General features: G+C 35.4%; 2 protein-coding genes and 1 long non-coding RNA gene across 7 annotated transcripts; 2 read left to right on the top strand and 1 right to left on the bottom strand.

Moving 5' to 3' along the window:
* The first annotated feature begins 1,475 nt into the window (after positions 1 to 1,475).
* On the top strand, positions 1,476 to 4,451 carry LOC143425697 (fatty-acid amide hydrolase 2-B). Its single transcript, XM_076898699.1, has 8 exons — positions 1,476 to 1,616; positions 1,771 to 1,990; positions 2,139 to 2,356; positions 2,525 to 2,636; positions 2,952 to 3,214; positions 3,682 to 3,741; positions 3,822 to 4,004; positions 4,323 to 4,451. Exons 1-8 carry the CDS (start codon positions 1,500 to 1,502, stop codon positions 4,410 to 4,412), a joined length of 1,263 nt encoding a protein of 420 aa, XP_076754814.1. The 5' UTR covers positions 1,476 to 1,499; the 3' UTR covers positions 4,413 to 4,451.
* On the top strand, positions 3,235 to 3,609 carry LOC143425205 (uncharacterized). Its single transcript, XR_013102015.1, has 3 exons — positions 3,235 to 3,253; positions 3,419 to 3,517; positions 3,577 to 3,609. It is a non-coding gene; the product is annotated as an uncharacterized LOC143425205 (long non-coding RNA).
* Positions 4,452 to 5,891: 1,440 nt separating the features above from the next.
* Jar (Myosin heavy chain 95F jaguar) lies at positions 5,892 to 19,517 on the bottom strand. Of its 5 annotated transcripts, XM_076898174.1 has the most exons (20): positions 19,343 to 19,514; positions 15,463 to 15,803; positions 12,537 to 12,730; positions 12,065 to 12,138; positions 11,848 to 11,977; positions 11,573 to 11,737; positions 11,026 to 11,438; positions 10,801 to 10,812; positions 10,362 to 10,621; positions 10,063 to 10,220; positions 9,803 to 9,967; positions 9,500 to 9,723; positions 9,178 to 9,369; positions 8,051 to 9,034; positions 7,810 to 7,949; positions 7,546 to 7,590; positions 7,055 to 7,175; positions 6,860 to 6,977; positions 6,557 to 6,772; positions 5,892 to 6,123 (listed from the first exon to the last, which is right to left on the bottom strand). In XM_076898174.1, the coding sequence occupies exons 3-20, from the start codon at positions 12,715 to 12,717 to the stop codon at positions 5,972 to 5,974; spliced, it is 3,750 nt and encodes a 1,249-aa protein (XP_076754289.1). In that variant the 5' UTR covers positions 12,718 to 12,730; positions 15,463 to 15,803; positions 19,343 to 19,514; the 3' UTR covers positions 5,892 to 5,971. The 5 variants fall into 5 exon arrangements, with proteins under 5 accessions (XP_076754289.1, XP_076754288.1, XP_076754291.1 ...); XM_076898173.1 differs by lacking the exon at positions 15,463 to 15,803; XM_076898176.1 differs by lacking the exons at positions 7,546 to 7,590; positions 15,463 to 15,803 and having other exon boundaries at positions 19,343 to 19,517.
* Positions 19,518 to 20,715: the final 1,198 nt, after the last annotated feature.

The raw sequence follows: 20,715 nt of genomic DNA, 5'->3' as shown, positions 1-20,715 counted from the left end.
GGGAAAGTAAATAACCAGCCTTCTTTAAAACTACTTTTATACCTCTTCAAATAATATATTTTTTTTCATGAAGAGGGTACTTTTTTCTATGAAGTGACCATTGATCTCAAAACAATATAAATATTTTACCTTATTCCTATTATTCTAGAATTACTGTTTATGAGTAAAATTTGTTCCGTTACTTTTTCAAGAACGCAATTATAAAATCCTGTTTATATATTCAAATTGTTAGACCTTACACACTTACAATATTAACTATTTTTAATATTAAACGTTCTAAATATGAATTGTTTGGAGAAAAGATGGAATGAGATTCATATAACTGATACGGAGAGGAGCATAGTTTACACCAGCTAAAAAAACACAATCCTCACCTCTTTAATCAGCGAACGCGTAAGCATGCGGTCTATTCAAGTGTCCGAGTCCGCGAGCAGAAGATGATCAGAGGGAACCGAACGTGAACTCCTGACCGCAGCTGATTCCATAACAGTGTTAGTCGTGACCGTGGTGCGAAGAACGAATTAGTAAGTCCTAACAATTAATTATTTCGGTGACTTGACATTGCTTCATGTATCTGAAACTTTTTATTAAGATGTACGATTTAACGGAGTACGTTGGAACGTCTTGTAACTTCAAGATCAGACTATTTTTATCAAATGGAATCGTATATATGTTTGCCTCTAATTAAATAGGAAAATTGGTGTTATGTGAACTGCTGTGAAGATGCTATGTGCCATCGTGTAGACCACCAACGTCTGATATCATTTGAGTTATGCCTTGAAAAACGTGATGAAAGATCCATGCTTTTATTTTTCGTTGTATCTTTTGCTTCTAAGACTCTAATGTCTGGGTACGGAGTAATATTATATAACACATTATCGAAGTTTTTTCACCGTTTCATAATCAGAAAATAAGTAAACACAAGTAATGTTTTAACAAAACATTAAAAGCTTATGCCTTTCATTCAAATACTGCTTATTCATGCACAAATTTCTATTAGCTTATTTAGCAGACCCATATTATTATTGTAAATATATGTATTTAGCTGCTTAGTAACTGTTTATTCTATTAAATATTGCAGTCTTCATTAATATTCTTTGAAGAGAGAGAAATATAACAGAGTCATGCTCTATGCAACTAACAATCGAAGAAATTAATTTATTCAGTTGGATTTTGTATCTTGTTCGCACATACATAATATTAGAATTAATGCCGCAATTCATCATATGAAACTGACCACTAGTTTCGAATCCTGTTTCGAATTGAACAAGAGGGCCTCTTTCAAATCGAATCCAGTCCAATTGAATTCTACGATAAATTGATTAGAGATTCCATAGATAGATCGGAGTTAGAGTAACCAATAAACATCCAATATACTTGGGTCCTTTTTGGGTCCAAATTAATATCGATATTGAATAATTTGTCTCTGATTTCAGAAAAAAATGCTGAACCCACTTGTGATCATATCCCTAATCTTAATACGCATTCTAGTCACTATAATGCATCCCTTCCTCTGGCTGATGAACTGTAGGAAACCATCAAAAGTGTCTGCAATTACGAATCCTATATTAAAATTAAGTGCAACCACATTAGCCAGGAAGATCAGAAATGGAGAAGTAAGTAATTTACTTGCTAGAAATCGTTCGATTTCTGCTGTCCATTTACGAGTTTTCTTATTTTTTTTCTTATCGCTTTTATCTACATTGCAACAAATAAAAAGCGGACTTTTCAACTTACAAAAGTAATCATAATTTGCAACTTTGGAAAAAGCTTTCCAGCGAAATGGTAGTACAGGCGTACATTGAGCGCATTAAGGAAGTAAATAGCTTGCTAAATGCAGTAGTAAACGAACGGTTTGAAGATGCTCTTTACGAAGCGAAAATGTACGATGCCCAGCTAAAAGATGGAAAAGTCACCGCTTCGTATCTGGAAACGGAAAAACCTCTTTACGGTGTCCCAGTGACCATTAAAGAGATATGTGGTGTTAAAGGTAATCTTCCTGGCGTGTAGTGTAGTGTAGAACACGGTTAATTCATAATTTGCAATTTTTAAAGCTAATAGTAGTATCATCGATAGAGAGGCTGCGAAATATGCGTATATGTACTATACATATATTTTTTCCTCATTTCTGAAATTAGGTTTGAGTCATACAGCCGGTACCGTTTGTAGAGCAGGACAAAAAGCTTTAGATGACGGAGCCGCAGTAAAATTGCTAAAAGACGCCGGTGCCATCCCCTTGCTGGTTAGCAATATTCCGCACTTGTGCGCCGGTTACAACACTACCAACCATCTGTACGGCACCACATACAATCCATACAACACGAGAAAATCTCCAGGGGGATCATCAGGGGGTGAGGTAACAAGTCCAATCGCGTAGTTATGCTCAGTACATGCATAAAAAAAAGATAATTGTGGAAATAAATACTTTTTTATACAAAATTAAATTTCGCATCTATACTTAATGAAGAAGAATATTTGGTTACAGACTCTGGGCATTAACAAATACCTTTCTTTTTCATCGTAGGCTGCTTTGATATCCTCAGGGGCATCCGTGCTTGGTCTTGGCACGGATTTAGCGGGCTCTATAAGAATACCAGCGCACATGACTGGTATTTTTGGTTTCAAACCTTCATCAGGTATTGTATTAACTTAAATACTTTAATTAATTAATAGCTATTTTCAACTGATTTAATCACCAATTGAATTTTGACTAATTAAAAACTTAACGAATAACTAAAAGACAGTTTCCTTATGTAGCACCTTGTATTCTGCTTTTTTTTCAAAGTTATTACGATGTAAGTACAGAGAGTCTCCTTTGGATTTTGATGCTTTGTGTGATATTAACACAATACGATAAGAACGTGATTAGTCGAGCTGTACTTGTGTTAGCGCGGAGCGTCGAAATCAGAAGGGCAGTTCGCAGGTTGATATTACTTTATGAATGTGTTCAGGTATCATTCCCTTGGAAGGACAATGGCCTGAAGTAGAAGAAGAGACTTTTAATGGAATGCTTGCGCTGGGACCGTTGGCACGACATATGGAAGACATTTACATGGCAATGAAAGTGTTGTCCGCAAAATCTGCGATACCATTGCATTTGGACGAGCCGGTTGATATAAAAAATTTGAAGATATTTTACGCGAATGATATAAGGTGCAACACACCTTTTGCTGTAACCACCCCGCCAGACATAAGAAATGCAATTGATAAAGCTGTGGAGTACCTTTCAAAGAAGGGTGCTTATGTTAAAAAAGTAATATATAATTTTATTATATTTTATACGAAGAACGACTACCGAATTTATTGTTCAAATATTTGAATTCAAGCAGTTATCAACTATCAACGAAGGAGCAGAGTATCCGAAAAATTTCGATAACACTAAAAATTTATAATTATTTAAAAAATAATTACTTTTCAGTGGTCGGATGATCTGATGAGTAAGCCATTCTACATGCTGTGGGCTGTATTTAAAAGTTCCAAGATACCAATAGACTTCTTAGACATCCATAACCCAGGGGTAATGATAATTACGACAGTACTCCTCTTATTGCGACTTATAACATTTTTCTTTTACAGAAATACAATCCGCATCTTGAATTTATAAAGTCGTTGCTTGGCTTGTCGGATTTTACTTTCCAAACATGTCTATTACAAATGTCCGTAACCTCGGAAATATTACAGAGTACTTCAACGAACCAGTACTGGTTATCTGCGAAAGAAGAACTTCGTAAAAAAATCAATGTAACATCAATCCGATTAATACAATATCTTTACACTTTTATATCAAATGAATTATCAAAAATGCCTCGTATCATTTGCAGGATTTGCTGCAAGATAATGGAGTTCTGATCATTCCTACGTATCCTAGTCTATTAATGTATCCCAAACAATTGAATTTTATGATGGAATATAACAGATTCAGCATAATCGGCAATCTCTGCTGCATACCGTCGATTCACGTACCGATGGGATTGAATAAAGATGGTATACCTATTGGATTCCAGGTACATACTTTAGAAAATCAATTTATTAGTATAGGTAGCCCTCAGCTTACGTCGCAGTTCTGTTAAAATATAAATATTCAATAAAAATCTTTATCTTAACGAATGCATAACGTCGCGGTTCAGTAAATACACGCCAAGCTATAAATGAATCAATTCTGAATAGCATTTTATTGGCTACTTACCTCCATTGATTTTTAGTATAAATCATACTTTCATTGGTATTTGATTCTTCGTTGATTTTTAAATTATTCCCAATTTCTTTTAATTGCATTTCTTAAATTTTGATTTTCATTTTATCGGTTCACTGTCCTATTACAGGTATTATCTGCGACTTTGCAAGATCGTCTTTGCTTAGCAGTTGCCAAAGAATTAGAAAGCGCATTTGGAGGCTGGGTACCACCTAGTTAAAAACTAGGGTAGAACTTAATTAGATTTGTACTTTGTCTATGTCACTTAGTGAATATTTAATAAAAATCCTTTTAATGAAATCGTAACAGGAGACAGGATCTTCAAACTCATATTTCTCATACATTTACCTAAAATAAATTATTTTTTCAAGAAAACTTTATAATACTTATATATATATATTATACATTCCCTACAATCAGAATAATATAAAATTAGAATTAAAATGAGAATCGTACATATATAAGTCTAATATTAAAGTAGATAAATTACTTTTATCTTGAATGAAGATTGCTCTAAGAATTTGCCAGATGACATCGCATGTTATAGTGATGTGATGATCGTACCACAGCTCGTGTGTTGCCTCTGTACTGCAACTTTTACGGCAAGTATTACCATATATTAAGACTAGCGGCGACACCATTTTGCATATACAAATAAATTATTTATAATTTCTTACTGAAAAAAAATGGTTTCTTAATTTACAGCAATATTTTTTCTTACACCAATATTCCTAAAGTTAATATGAACAAAGAAATGGAGAGAATATTATTTATTTATATTTGATTGATGTGTAACTATTTATTTGATCAGATTTTTCTTTTCATAATCACAAAAAGACAATTCGCGATAAATGTGCCATAATATATCTTATAAATAAGTAAAATTATTCATATAGCCAGAGATAATCTCTATCCAACGAACTTTTATATTGATCGATGAAACCGTGACGCCTTTTCATTGCAAAATATAAAATATATTTATGTACTATTATAAAAATATTCATCAATCTCTACTATCAAACTTAATACCATAATTTACTTTCACAAGGCGAATCGACATTCTAATCGAAAACTGGATCAAATCTTTGATGAGATCTTTAGTTTTTCTCTACAAATATATGTTTGATTCCGTTTAATTAGAAAACTCTCGGCGCGATTTTATAATGATCTAGAATATTAAACGCAGTTAGATTTGTCACGTTAGCAAATAATGTTGCCACGTGCACTGATATTACTACCTAATTAAAATATTGCGCATAGTTTACTACACACCAAGTGTCAGACAGATAGTTACATACATTCTAAATACGTCCAACGATCCATTAATCCGCTGTGGATTCAGTAATAACACTCTACATCTTTCAACTAACAAGTTTCATAATTAATAAACAAAATTAACTGAACTTATCGTGCTTTCCAAGGTATAATCTTTTGAGTTTAATTAAGAAAGACACCAATTCTAAGGTACTGTGCTACGGATAGTAATAGTCATTTGAATCTCGAAATAATGAAAATTTGTATCACTTCCACCATAATTTGATGACTTAAAACACTTGAAAGTCTTGAAAATTTGTTCTTCTACAATTCATTTCTCATTCTAGCGCAACGCGTCTTATAAAAATTGCAAAACCTTCGAGTCCTTAAAATATTTTAAGCGTAAAATAATGTAAGTGACTCGAATTTTTGTTTAATGTTCAAAGCAAATTGAAGTGTCTTGAGACAAAAAAATTTGTAAGATATACGTTAAGACAACTATGTACCCGGTTCCACAGTGCGGCCTCATTTCTTACGCTCGCACGATGGAATGTACTGTTTACCCCCGTGTTTCTCCCACTCGCGGTTGAATTCATGTTCCAACACCTCTGCACCTCGTTTCCTGGTCAGCCCAGTCTCGTCTAGACTCAGTTCACACATTTGCATGTCGTCGATACCTTTTACAAAAATTAATTTTTCCTCCACAATAAATAAATTCGTAATTAACAATAAATGTACATATCTATTTACTTCTGTTTGTTTCTGATGCGAAATTTTTAAAAATGCTTCATGAATAATGAGAACGATACCTATATATATATATATATGTGTGTGTGTGCAATGGTTTTGAGTATTATGCATGATAAATAAATCATTATTGCATTGAGATAATTGTAATGGAAATAAATTAGCATTTTACAGTCCACCAACAAAAATAAAATCTATAACGTGTAGTATAATACATAAGAATATAAGTACAGTATATAGCTTTCTAATACCCTTTTAATTAGAATTAATACTTATTCACGATATAAAATATGGAGCAAGTATGTGTGAGTCTAGTTAAACTGCAGATCACGAATGATAAAAATAAACAGTTTAGAACCTTACCTGCTACTAATAGAATTGGTGCCTTATCTGGATGAAGTTCCATTTGCCTGGCAACGTATTGACCATCAAAATGAGCGTACCACCACCCTCGTTTGCCAGAGATATGCGAATTATCTTGTTGTCCAGGCGCGGTTGGTCGTACAAAAGGAATTCTAAAATATCTTTGCGAGGAGCCGACAATAGATTGTTTCATTTGGGATCTCGGTGTTTTTGCAGCTATAAAGCAGATATTGCAATAAATTAACACGTTAAACAAATATTCTGTATATGTGTTCAAAGATAAATCAAATTATGAAATTCTACCAGCTTCCATAATAGACTTTGGCGCCCTTTCGTTCTCATCCATAGTCGTTCGTCTGCGATTTCTCGCCTTCCAAGCGTGATAAACCTTTAATCTTCGATGAAACTCATGTCGACAAGCCTGTCAAACAAATAATTAAACGATAACAATTACTTTACTTATTTTACATCCGCGTGATAATTCAAAATCATGCTTACCTCTAACAACTCGATATCACAGGATGTGTTTATAGCATCTCGTAATTCCGAATACTTCCACTTGGATAAATCATACTTTTTGTTCACCATAGCGGCCTGGTTATTACGCACCTGCTCCGATCTATGATTTCAAAAGTAATTGATTGATATTTATGGAATACATTGATTGTTTAGATTACAACTATTATTGACACCCGAAAGGAGTATTCATACAAACATTTTTATCAATTTTTTTTGTATGCAAGTACATATTTTGCTCTTGCAGCTAGCAAAAATATTTAGTAAGAATGTAATCGTGCTTTTATTTCGAAACATGCACAACAAGCGAAGACCATGCATAAACGTGTTAAAATATAACAAATCCATAAATTATAGATTCTGTACATTTTTAGTATTGAAAGAAAGAATACGTGTTAAAAAATTAATCACAAAATATTGTTAGATGTTAGTATTGTCACGCGTGCAATAGGCCTCAACAAATTTTGCGTTACCTTGCTAGCCTGTTGTTGTTTGATGGTACTCGTACATCGGAACCGCTATATGTACATATTCAACAAAACGATATCTTATTTTCTGTTTCATAACAAATTTCTCTAACAACAAGATTAATTTCATAAAATTTAGTATCGTTGGAACAAGATATTCGCACAGATTATTCCATGTAGTTCGCTCTACTTCTCACCAATAGAAAAATAAAATGTAATAACATATTCCAAATACTGGACTTTCTACAAAATCCAATATTAATACCATACCTCCTCACAGGCAGCGGAGAGTCTTCGACTTGTCCATTCGACTCTTGAGCTAATCTAACAGCCAATTCGTGATCTCTTCTTTCTTGCTCCAATAACTCACGGTATTTGCTCTCTTCCATTGCTTCTTTCTCCAACTGCGCCTTTGGAAAAAGCGAAAAATTCAATTTAGTTCTTGAATTACATACCGTGCATGTGAAGAGTGCAAAAACGTTTACTATCGATAAGAAGGTAAAGGGCATACTTGAAGAACTGCAGCAGTCTTTTTATCTTCTTCTTCCTGTTTTCTTTTCTGCTCCTCTTCTAGCTTCCTTCTCATCTCAATCTCGTGTTTCTTCCTCCTGTTTTCTTCCTCCTCTCTCTTCTCCCGTTCTTCTTCCTCTTTTTTCCTCTTCTCCAATTCCAATTCCTGTTGGATCTTTCTTAATTTTGCTTGTTCCTCAGCAATTTTCTGCTGTTTAACCATATCTTGGAGCGACGCCATTTGCTTGTTCACCTGGTTCACCAAATTCGTGTACAGAGAATCGATCTCCGACGGTTTTATCCGCTCGTTATTCTTGATCCTCTTGATCGCAGCTTCCAAATCATCTTGCAATCTCTTCACGTCGCTCATAGGTTTCTCACGATTCCTCAACTGCTTGGCCGTCTCTTCCATTCCAACTAGTTGCGTCTTCAAGTTTTTAATCTTCACGATACCTTTTACGCGAGGACGGTGCTGTTTCTTGGCTATATACATCCTCGCAGTTTTCTGCAAGATAATTAAGTGTTGCCTTCGATATATGATCTTGTTCTTCAACTTGATTACAGATAACGCGCAGAACTGCATCTTGTTCCATCGAGATTTAAGTAACCACTTCTTCACGTTCGCCACCAACTTTCTTAAATTTTCGGGGTCTGATTTCATTATCTTGTCGAATTCAGCGAATTTTCCTGGCTTGAAAAACACTCTGGTTATTCCAAATTTGAAATCTTTCTTGTTCAATTTCAGACTGTGGAGCAACGCCTCGCAGAAAAATCTCGGTTCCAGTTTAGCCAATTCTGGTGGAAGATAGGATTTGTACATGTTGTACAACTCCTGAAACGGAACTCGGCTAGGATAACCGTGCTCCATAAGTTCCAAAACAGATGTCATTCCGGAACAACGAAGCTGTCCTAAAATACTGTTACCGTCAAACTGATGAGCTACCATGTCGTTGTTCGGTTTAATACAACGAATGAAATTTGTTCCCTGTACAATGGAAAAAGGTTTAATTAAAATTTATCTATCTCAAGTGGAAGCAACGTTTAAATTCAACTAGTATAAAATATAATATTTCTCACTTATAATGTACACGTATCGTTAAAATAAATAATGAAAAATAATTTTCTTACGTTGCTCTTTAATTTATCCATCAATTCTCCAAGCTGCGTCTTGAATTTACTACCAACACTAATAAAAGTAAGTTTCCCTTTTTGACAGGAATTATTGGCAAATTGTGTTCTAAGAAATTTGTTGTTACTTTCTTGAATCAGTGCTTCCAGTGATGCATGCAGAGCATCGTTATTTTTCTCTATAAAAAGGTTCTGAAAAATGTATATCTTTTGAACCTTTTTATCTACTTTTAAAATTATATCATATACTACTTGTAACGCATTCAATGAATTATGCAAAGCTACTTCTTCGGTAGAAAATTATTAATAGTAAATAAAATACCGTTTGGTAGCAAACGCCACCAGCATAATGACGGATTACAAATCCTTCATCATCGCGCAACTCTCTATGAGCCTTCAAACGAGAAGTTCGCGGTAAAGTTATTCTGAAATGACTACTCCAGACACGATGAACCTCGCTAGTAAAATGCGCAAAACTATGAGTCGGTAATTTCGATTCCTCGTCTAAAAGACTGAAAATTCCCATGTTTTTTGATTCAATTAGATCTGAAAATCAGGTAGATATAAATGTAGATATGATTGCGTCTTTAAAATTATGTAACAATGAATTAACAATGATAGTCACCAATACAATCTTGATTATCTACGTAAGATATCTTCGGTACGTTTAATGATTCCCTTGCGTAAAGGTCTTGCTCATACTTCAATATTCTTTCATTGAAAAACTGTTGTAACTTCTCATTACAATAATTTATGCAAAACTGTTCGAAACTATTAACTTTAAAGTATTCTGTATAAAAGAATAGAAATAAGCAATACATTAGATCAATCAAATAGTCTTCACTTCGATTGATATATCAAATGTGTCGCAAATAAAACACATACCGAATCCTGCGATATCCAAAACCCCAATGTAATAACTCGAAGCCTTGAAAGGAATACTCTTATTGATACGAGCTACAATATGATCAAATAATTTACTATAAATGGCTTTTGCCAAAGCGTCCCTTGCATTATTGGCTTCATAGACTTTTAATGGTACCCTTAAAACATTAAGCCACTAATTACTGTTTTTCTACTATATTTTTTATTTTAAAATGTAGATTCATGTTAACATATGAGTACTATTTATCTTATATTATTTATATTATCACAATAAATACAATTTCAATATATAAACTTACATAATGACCGTCCCTTTGATACCACCACGGCTGGTTTGCATCACCTTCGATACTAATGCTTGTCTAAGCTCTTCTGGATCAACACCTAGTAATTTTGCGCTCATTATCATTGCTTTCTCGGAACTGACGCATATCCTAGAACCGCCTTTCGTGTCTTCAGGATTATCCTCGAACATGATGTTACCAAGATGAAGGACTGCTGCCACCATCGTATAAATTTCCATTCTTTCTGCTTCAGTCAAACCGAGACGCGTCAAAGCCTTTATAGAAAGATAAAATTGTTGCTATATAAAGAAATACGATATCAAAACGAAACTATTTACATAGAACGTACAATAAAGAAAAAAATATGATCGTAGTTGAGCATAAGCATGAATATGAATTAAAAATTGTAGAAAATGAGGATACTCGATGATAATTAAAAAAACTATTAAATTACCGTTGCTCTCTCCTATGTTGAAAAAATTATCCATCAGCAAGAACGAGCAAAATACAAAATAAGTGTAATTATCGACTTCTTTCGTTTGTTAACAATAGTGAAAATGTGTTAACAAAACAAAAAGGTACTAATATTTAAAAATGTTCAAAGTTTGAGAGGTTCAAAAGTTAGTAATCCATAAAATTTTTTGTTACATACCCACGGTGATAGTGTACGTATATTTACCTGATCGATAGCGTTAAATCCTTCTACGTCGTCCAGAATCGGATCGTGCAAGCTACCTTTCGTAATTTGTTCCTGACTCTTTTGAGCATCGTTTAACTTTTTCTCCGACTCCTCGTTACAAAAGTATTGCGTGCAGCCGTTCTTGAGATAGTGAAAATCATCCGGTTTCGTAATTCCTAGTTTGGCACGGAGCTCTGGCGGAGCTCCGGCACACATCATGTAAAAAACATGATAATTTCTTTCATCGGGACTCTGAAGGCACACCCTTGACTTTTCGAGAAGATAATGGGAAATGTAACCACCGACCACTTGGCACTTTGAGTCGAAATGCACCTCCATGAATTTGCCGAAACGGGAACTATTATTATTCCGTTTCGTCTTTGCGTTTCCAAAGGCTTCCAATACCGGGTTCGCTAATGTTTAAAGAATATATAACGAATAAGTGATCATTTATTTACTCGAGAAAGTATTCACTCGAATTGGAAGTAAAAAAATCGATTCTTCCCTATTTGTAATTATAATAAAAATTTCGTTCTAATCAGCGTACCATCTAGAATTTTTTGCTCGATTGGCCCAGCCGTTGAACCCCACAAATCACAAAGATATCGGAGCAGGTATTTGGTTGATTCAGTCTTGCCTGCTCCAGATTCGCCGGAGACGATGATACTCTGCGATTGTTTCAGTACTTTCATATCTCTAAACGCTTTGTCGGCTATAAAAGGGGACCCCGATCAATCTTTCTGGTATTTTAACTTATTTAAACATGAATAAAATAAGACTAAGAATAAGGATAAGGATAGCAACGACTAAAAATGTGCGTACCAATAGCAAAGACATGCGGAGGAGTCTCTCCCAATGATTTTCCCTTGTAAGCCTTAATCGTTTCAGCCGAATAAAGATCTTTGACTTCACAATACGGATTCACGGCGATTAAAATATTGGCTACGTAGGTCTGTGAAACATTAATAACTTTATAGGTAAATAAATCTTTACTACTGTATAAATTTAGATACAATACACCGTACGAAATAATACATACGTATATTCTATCCTTGAAGTAACGAGTTCTTATGTTGTTCAGCAGTGTCGCCTCATTCAGGTACATCAGAGCACCTAAAACACGAAACAAACCAGTGAAAGCAGATTCTCAAAAGCGACGAAAAGAGAGAGTCGCCTGCGAAATTTAAAGACCTTCGTTCCCAACGGAAGTGTTTGTGAATCCAGGTCAGCGTAACATGTTTTATCACTAAATGGTCATTAAATGTTTAAACTATTTTCATTCGATATTCTTATAAATATCAGAATCGGTTAACTATGGATGACGTAGCACTCAAAATGTCAAGTAGCAATTTTGATACTAGCAAATAACCAGTGAGAAATGACGAAAGTAAATATCAACGATTCAATCAAAACGTTCTGTTTAAAAACGCACGCGATTGAAAGTTTTAAGAAACGGAAAAATACGAAATAAGGTAAAAAAATAAAGATTGCATTGTTGGCAATGAGATTACAATTGTCTTCGACGTCTTTGGTGTATTCGCCAGCAGGATAAACTTCATCCAACGAACAGGTGCGCTGTGAATACTTTGGATCCAATGGTACGATTAACGCATCCCCATCAACCATGTCCGTGAACTTGCCGATTACAAAACCCTCTTGAGGGTCTCGCACCCACACCTGCTGGTTCTCCATACCGGTCTACAATCTGAAAATGAGAATACAGATATTTCAATATAAATTCACGCGTACATGTTTGTATGTAATAGTAAATTGTTCAGAAAATATTTCCAAAAGGTTCAATTTATATAAGAATCCACTGAATCACTGTTATCCGAATATTAAATACATGAAGAGAAGCGTATTGAATGAAAGTAAAATTGTACATCATAAATTTTTTCATAGCAATAAATAAGTCCAGACACATCAACTGCTACCGATACAGAACGATCTACCTGCTGCTAACGTAGATCTTGCAGTTCTGTTTTAAACGTTACGACTAATTACACGGTGAGGAGCAACAGACGCCTTTGAACGTTTGCACATAATTATGCCGGTCTCGCCTGAGCTACTACTGTCAGGAGTGCAAACTACTACGGCCGAAAACTAGACGATGGAAATGTACGTCTATGGATTCATCCGACATCTTGCCACTTTCTCTCGTGAAAACGGTCGAACGTTTCCGGTGAAAGGAACAGTTCCTTGCTTGTGCATTTCCTGCGATGGAATTACAAATGAAAAAAGAAATTCTTCTGTCAATGCACCATAGAGCAATCGGTATTAATAATGACTACAAACTGATAACTCTCTTACGAGGGACTGATAAAAGATTACTTATAATGCAGATTGATCATTTTGATTAACGCAATTCGGATAAGTGTTTTCACTGCTCTAGATAAGACATGAATAATACATTGAAATTTATCTGTTATCTTACTTTCTTCGTTTAAAACGTAATTACACATTCTCGCAACCACGGTTTTCGTTACTTCTTACTATAAATCAATCTGAACAGCCATTCTACATATATAAATGTATACTTAATTTAATACATATATTTTCCTAAAGTAACTGTAATAAAATCAATAGAAAGACCAATATTCTATTCCACTACAAGTCGATCACCTTGGATAATCCCAAATAGATGAATCATAACAAATAAAGAGCAGCGATTCACTAAACCTGACCATTGCTACAGTCTTGCAACAGATTAGGTAGCAGCGAACAGAATCGGTTCGCCCCGTTATTGACTGAAGAAGCATTGTAAGTGCTACTACCAAAGCCATTCGATATGGATTTAAGACGACCCACGACAGAACAGGGAAGAGATTCTTAACAAAGAACACGAGATTGGTACAATCTGACGTCAATTTCGAAAACTTCACACCAGTTGAAACTTACAGATTTTTATATAATGATCGAGTGTTAAACCGAGTGGACATACCTCTTTCAAAAGTTACACTACAATTGATTAACCACAAAATCAAAGCGTCGTTCGGTACGGTGCGAGAGCACATTACACAATAGTTGAACGAATTTTTTTCTATTGAAGATTGTACCCACCCGAAATTTCCAGATTCCTATCAGACGTTATCGCAATAAAGATAAGAAATATACGTTGACGAATGTCCTCATCATTTAACTTAATTTGGAAGATTTACGTTAACATGATCTTATATATGTCTTCTTCGAACTTTCTTATGAACTGAAATACAGCAAGAACAACGTTTATTTTAATAAATAGAAGAGATTGACATCAGATTGGCGATGAATTTGGAAAAATATTTGAATGACGCAAAAATCTTAATTGTAGCATTCTATACTAGTGGAAAAAAATGATCCTAACATTGTTTTCTCAGATTTTGTTACACGTATGACAGTCAGTGGACAGGCGAAAAGATGTTGCACGAACATCAAGCCACCGTGACAGAATTTTGAAAACGCCGTTGCAGATCAAAGTGCGTTGCGTGTTTGCTTCCGCGGCTTTGCCAACAAAACGGCTTACGTCGACAGAACAGAAGTCGCACGATCTTGTTTCTAGAAAATTAAGAGTGTAACGTTAAAATATACATATTACGATTTTGTATTTAATCTATTATTTTGTCGAACACAATCAGAAATATCTCCGAGTTACCGTGTCCTGTAAGGACGATAGGTGATCATAAATCGTGTAACAATACACTGTGATTCATATTCATAACATCACTACGGTTTATACGTTTCACGATAATTACATTATGCCGAGTACCTGATTGCTATCATATTAAACACAAGTTACTTTCTTCACCGCCGCTAATTCATTTAAATCACGTTACACACTATACCAATTACCGATGACCGTGAATCGCATAATATCCTGACCACGACTAATTCGTTAATGCTCTGAATCAGCGGCTGAAAACGGTACCATCGGAAGTTCTTTCAATACGGTCTCACAGTTATGCTCTTTATACAATCGGTGTAGTTATTTCCATGGGAAGCGTTCGTTTCTTCCTTGTACGTGTTTATCTGCGCAGAGTATATCGACACAATTTAACCGTGAATAGAGAATGTTCAAATGAAATGTAGCTAAGAGTAGATCATCTTATACTAGAATGCATTGGAAATATTAAATAGCCGATCGTTCGCATGCCCGATCTAGAAAGCGCGAGAAAGGAATGGTTTTGACTAGTTTACTCTGCCGTTGCATTCCCAGCATCCCGTTAGGAGTATCATAACGGTAAAAGCAACCGGTAGATCCTTGCATTGATCCTTACACACCAACCAAGACTGCATCATGCTAATCTATGGATTTCTGTTCTACAGATACGTTGCTTACTTCAATGATCTACGAAAACGTTAATGATAAGTGTAATGAAAACTGTAAACGGTCGTAAATTCATGTCGTTACTATTTGATAAAAATAATCGTCGCTACATTATCAGTAATACTGCGTTTCACCTTATAACATGCAACTTTCATCGAGATGCTGTTAACACGAATCGAGTGAAGGATTTCTGTATCGGTAAAGCAACAACGATCGAATCACTCCGTTCGTTCACCTTGCCGCCTCTCTCCTCTCCTTTGCTCTTACAGAAAAACATCGCTCGATCGTTTCACTTTATCCACCAGAGGAAAAAAAAGAGAACAGCACAGGACACATTTCGACGAAACGAAACGAATGAATCAGGGGGAGGAAACAGGAAACAGCAGGTGGAACTGGCGGCCAGGAATAGGGAGACACGAATGAGTGGTCACGTGCTTCTCGGTAAAGTTTTACACTGCAGAATCACGAGGCAAGGCTGCAAACAAAAAAGATACACTTAATGCATGATCTATGAGGAAAATGTGCGGGAACGAGCTTCTCTCTCGACCCAACGGCCTCAGGGTACGTCATTAGAATGCGAAACTGGATAAAGTACAACTCGAATCGTGGTTTTTCATCCCGTATCGGCAAGCAACCAGAGGCTACGTCTAGACACTCTTTCCGCGGCGCTACTCGGTTTCGTCACCGCGAGAAAGTAAGAGCCGCCTATCTGTTGTCACGGTCAACGAACTCGGGACAGCTACTTCACCTTCTGCGAATATACCCATTACGAATTACGTCCACGCGTTGCATAGCTACTGTGTAATTAGACGTTACGCTTAGACTGGTTTCGTAATACAGTCGCTATGCGACTCAAATGTAAACTAAGCCGCGGGACGACATGATCGAACTCGATGAACATAGCATCACGCGCTGCTTGATATTACAATGTCTAAACTATAACTATGCGTGTAATGCCTGACTGTTATGGAGTACAGAATGCTCAAGGATACGCATAAGTTTATCATGGCCAACGATATTTTCATGATCATATTAGAAATGACTATTACGAAATGATTAAAAATATTTATAATAAACTACGTATCTGAATCTAAACCCTACGAAGTAAGATGAAAACAAGACGAAAGAATTTACAATGGAGATTACGTTAGAAACGACCTGTCTCTCAGGACGAAAGGATATAATCGAAGAAAAGGAAGATATCGATATTTAAAGTGCAAAACTTTAAAAAAAAAATCCTTTTCCTTCATATTATTTATCCAGTATATTCTTGTTACACTTGCCTTTTTAAAAATAGTTTAAATATTCACGGCTGATGCAGGAAAAATATTCACATACATATTTTGCGGTCGTAGACTATTTGACCGCAAAATGCAGCCGGATTAAGGGCATAATAACATGTATGGTTTGTTCGTTAGTGCACTCACGTACGGTAGGATCATCATTTCGCAGGCCGTTTAATATTAATTGGAACAACCTTCGCGCGATCATCGTCATCAGCGCTTTCAACGATTAGATTGAATCGTGGGATATGATTTTACCTGGATGCTATTTAATCTTTCTAATTTCTTTTTTATATTGTTGTTTAAACGATACTTATTAATAAAAACAAACCGATGCTGAACAAAAAACTGATAAATTTAGTCGATAATGTCGGATGATTAATAATTTATCCAAATATAAAAATATCCTCGTGATACGTTGTCTTTTTGCATTGTCGAGGTAATTAGATTGGTGATCGAGACCATATTACATAATAACGGAAAAAGAATCGTTCATTTCCAGATAGGCAAACTAATATCGTGAAGCGAGAATCATATTGCCGGTGACTCATGTATATATATGTACATATGTATACAGTTAGAATCCCGAACATATTCGCTAGCATCGAGATTAGCTTGGTTAGTATCTTAGACATGTATAATTATGTGATTATGTTTCTATTCTTGATCAAATTCAAGATCATCCTTACAGTTAATTCATGTAGATATAAATAATGATTCATTAAAGCATAAAGGTTTAAACACAAACGATGATGCTATACGTGCAATTTCAAAGTGATTCCAAGATGACGCTGGCTATTTTATATATTATATAAAAACAAAATTAGAATGACACATAGGGGACCCTTTATGTGGACAATCCGCTGAATAAGATCCGGGCGATGAGAGCGATTGTAGTTGGAAGATAATAAAAATATGTGGCTACTATTCGAATGGGTTCTCAACGGTCGGGGGCATATGATCAAATAAAGCAGAAGCATGTAACACGATAGAGCTTGAAAAAACATTATTTTTGAGTACTTCATAACCATGCATCCTCGAACGACGGTAGACGAACCCATATGAGCTTTCATCACGCACCGGGAGACCCGGATTTTCTTTCTTTTCACGCAGTTATTAGATATACACTTATGAAGAACGAAGCCGTGCACGATTCGCACGTTAATTTACCGTCACTGAATCGTCCGCTTTCGCGCACCTGTACAGTTCCTTTCTACTCTTCTAATATTTTTGCAACCACAGATTAAAAATATCACACGTTTTACATGGTGATCCGACGTAACAATAACACGTAACACGAAAACAATGTAAAATACGCCTGACTGACATTCACACAAAGTTTCATGTTTCACAATTACTTACAAAAAGTAATAATATGTATCGCTTATAATTTGAAATTGAAATTGTCAAGTATACGTGTACCTACTTATATAGTGTATATGACTTACGAAACTTACGTTAATTGATTGAGCGTTACAGCGTTTAATTATTCTAGTAAGCAATAGTGGCGCGATATCTTGATGAACGATTTCTTTCAGTTAATAAACCAAGCGTGGTATATCTGTGTCAAAATTAATTGATACTAGTGGCTAGAAGCACGGTTTAATTAAAAATTCTTCACCTCAATGACAAGTATGAGTTTAATTACTTCTCATTAGAAAGAAATGTAACGTCAAAGTCAGTATTTTTCACATGATACATGAAGCTTGTCCGCTATTCTCCCTAACCTAGTTAATATGATAAGATCTTTCCCTTGAGATAATTCTAGTCTGAGACAGTTTGAGTAAGTGCTGAAAATATAATGGTTACAACGTAAAAGTTTACCTCTATTCAAAAAACGAACGCATGTAGTTGAAAAGACCTTAATACATCATACTTGTGTCAGCACTTTATGCTTGAAACTACCGTTATCTACCATTAATTATTTTCACGGAATGGCTAAAGCTAAGAGACAAGAACAATTTTAATACCATCATTTTTTGTACTTTATATTAAAATAAAGTAATAACTATCCATCATCACCGATTACTGAATACGAATAACTGCAAATATTACAAAATATTGATCTGTCTTAAACTAACGACCGATTATAATGTCAACAGAAGTTACGAATACTGATCTAATATATAAAACATATGTTGTCGAATTTTCAGTCCATGTTAACTTTATGCATAGTATTTCACACGTTTGTGTATAAACATAAACACGTAGTTACTTACGTAGACGCGTGTAAGGACAATGGTGTCACAGCTTGATCGAAACAAATTCCGAGTTAACATCTAACAAAAGGACTTAAAGTGTGACGAGAATTCTTCTACCGTAAAGATCAAACGTTGATGCATTACTGGTATCGCTCCCTGTCTAACATTTCGAGCGCTATTGAACCCGTATCCCGTTCATAATTGCATAACAATTCTATATAGTCACCAATCTGCACAACAGCAAAAATCAAGGAACAAGTACTGACGAAGAAGTTGAAGTAGCTAAAGAATAGGTTTAAAATGTCACACGATTATTAGTAAACACCAACCATAAAACGCACATAAGCAAAAAAGCGTAGGAGCATTTCGTAAAAGTAGCTTATCGTGTTAACGTATCTTATACAGATGTATAATTGTAATAACGCGATGAAGTTGAAAAAATTAATAATCATGGTACAAAAGAGACAAAAACTCAATTCGAGATGCGTGTTATTGAACAGTAGTGTATGGCAAAAAGAATTATTACTCACCAAACTGAGGAACAACAGCAACAACACGACCGGAACGAAGTCTGACTTGCATCTGGCGGTCCGACGCGTCAGTCCCATGGGATCGGCAATTTTCGTGCGTTTCCGGATTTGAACGTGCCACGCGGCAAACGGCAATCACCTGGCGAGCCACGCCACGAAAATTCAATCGCAATTATTATCGCAACAGGTGGTAACGGATCTAAAAATAAACGAAAACATGAATTTTTGATAACAAATTTGTATACTCAAAGAACAAAAAGCATTAAGAATATAAAGCTGCAGACGGACATTTGTTTCTTCTTATTGTTAAGATACATCGACGCATCAAACATTTGAATTCTAAATTCAGTCAATACCTAGTCTTAATTAGAATTCGAAATTTTTTCAGGTATATTGAATTACTATTTCTACATGTTATTGATTCGTAAGAAAGCAGGTATATCTTTGCTTTATGTTGGAATTTTAAATTACGTTACTTTAAAAATAATTTTAAACGTAAGGACGCGAAGATGATGATATTGACATGATTAGTGTAATTATTTACGCAGCTTACATGAATAATTATCGTAAAGAGGAACAAGGCAGAGCTTATGCCTATGAAGCCGAAGTTACAAGTCAATTTGCTGTGGTAACAGTAATGTGGTTGTTTTCACGTCACTCACGACAAGATGCACGCGATTCGATAGCGACCTTGGGATGCTTTGAGAGTCCGGGTCGGCAGAGGTCGTAAATCTCTGTCCGGTCTTTGACTCGACTTCTTGTCGTGTGTGATCCTACGCCTTTTTACACACATACGAAATTTTGGGGTTGTTTTCATGTAAATGTACTGAGTCCAATGTTTCTAGAAGAATGAGCTGTTTGATTCAATGACAAATTCGTGTAATAGCATAACTGTAGAATGTAGGTAATGTAATGTTTCTCCAGTACTAATGCTCATGTTTGGCAATGTACAACTCAATTGAATCCCCCATTTATTTCTAAAAACACCCGAAATTCGGAGAGTCAGTCTCTTTATCTAATTGGTCAATGTACAAACCGATTAGGGGATAGATCCACCAACGTCGATCCATTTCGTGTCTTGAATGCAATCTGCGCGAAGTAATTGGAGTCGTTGTAGGTGGAAGGTGTAAAGTGAAAAGTGCGATTTTCGCCAAGCGTGGATCCTAGGACCTGATCTTGTTAATGGCCGCTAAGTCTGGTCTCGTCTTTTACAAATCCATGTTCTGAGATACGTGCGTTTCAGCCGTTGAGGACCAAGGAACTCGAAACTATAACATACAGGATAATAGATAAATATAGTCTCTCAAGACAGTTGTAATGATTTGCGTGTCGCAAACGTGCTCCTTAATACAAGTTGCTAATCACTCGGATAA

Source organism: Xylocopa sonorina, chromosome 7 (genome assembly GCF_050948175.1).
Source record: "Xylocopa sonorina isolate GNS202 chromosome 7, iyXylSono1_principal, whole genome shotgun sequence".
In the NCBI taxonomy this organism is placed as follows: Eukaryota; Metazoa; Arthropoda; class Insecta; order Hymenoptera; family Apidae; genus Xylocopa; species Xylocopa sonorina.
Note: the sequence above shows the minus strand (reverse complement) of the source record. Positions and strands in the feature narration are given on the sequence as shown.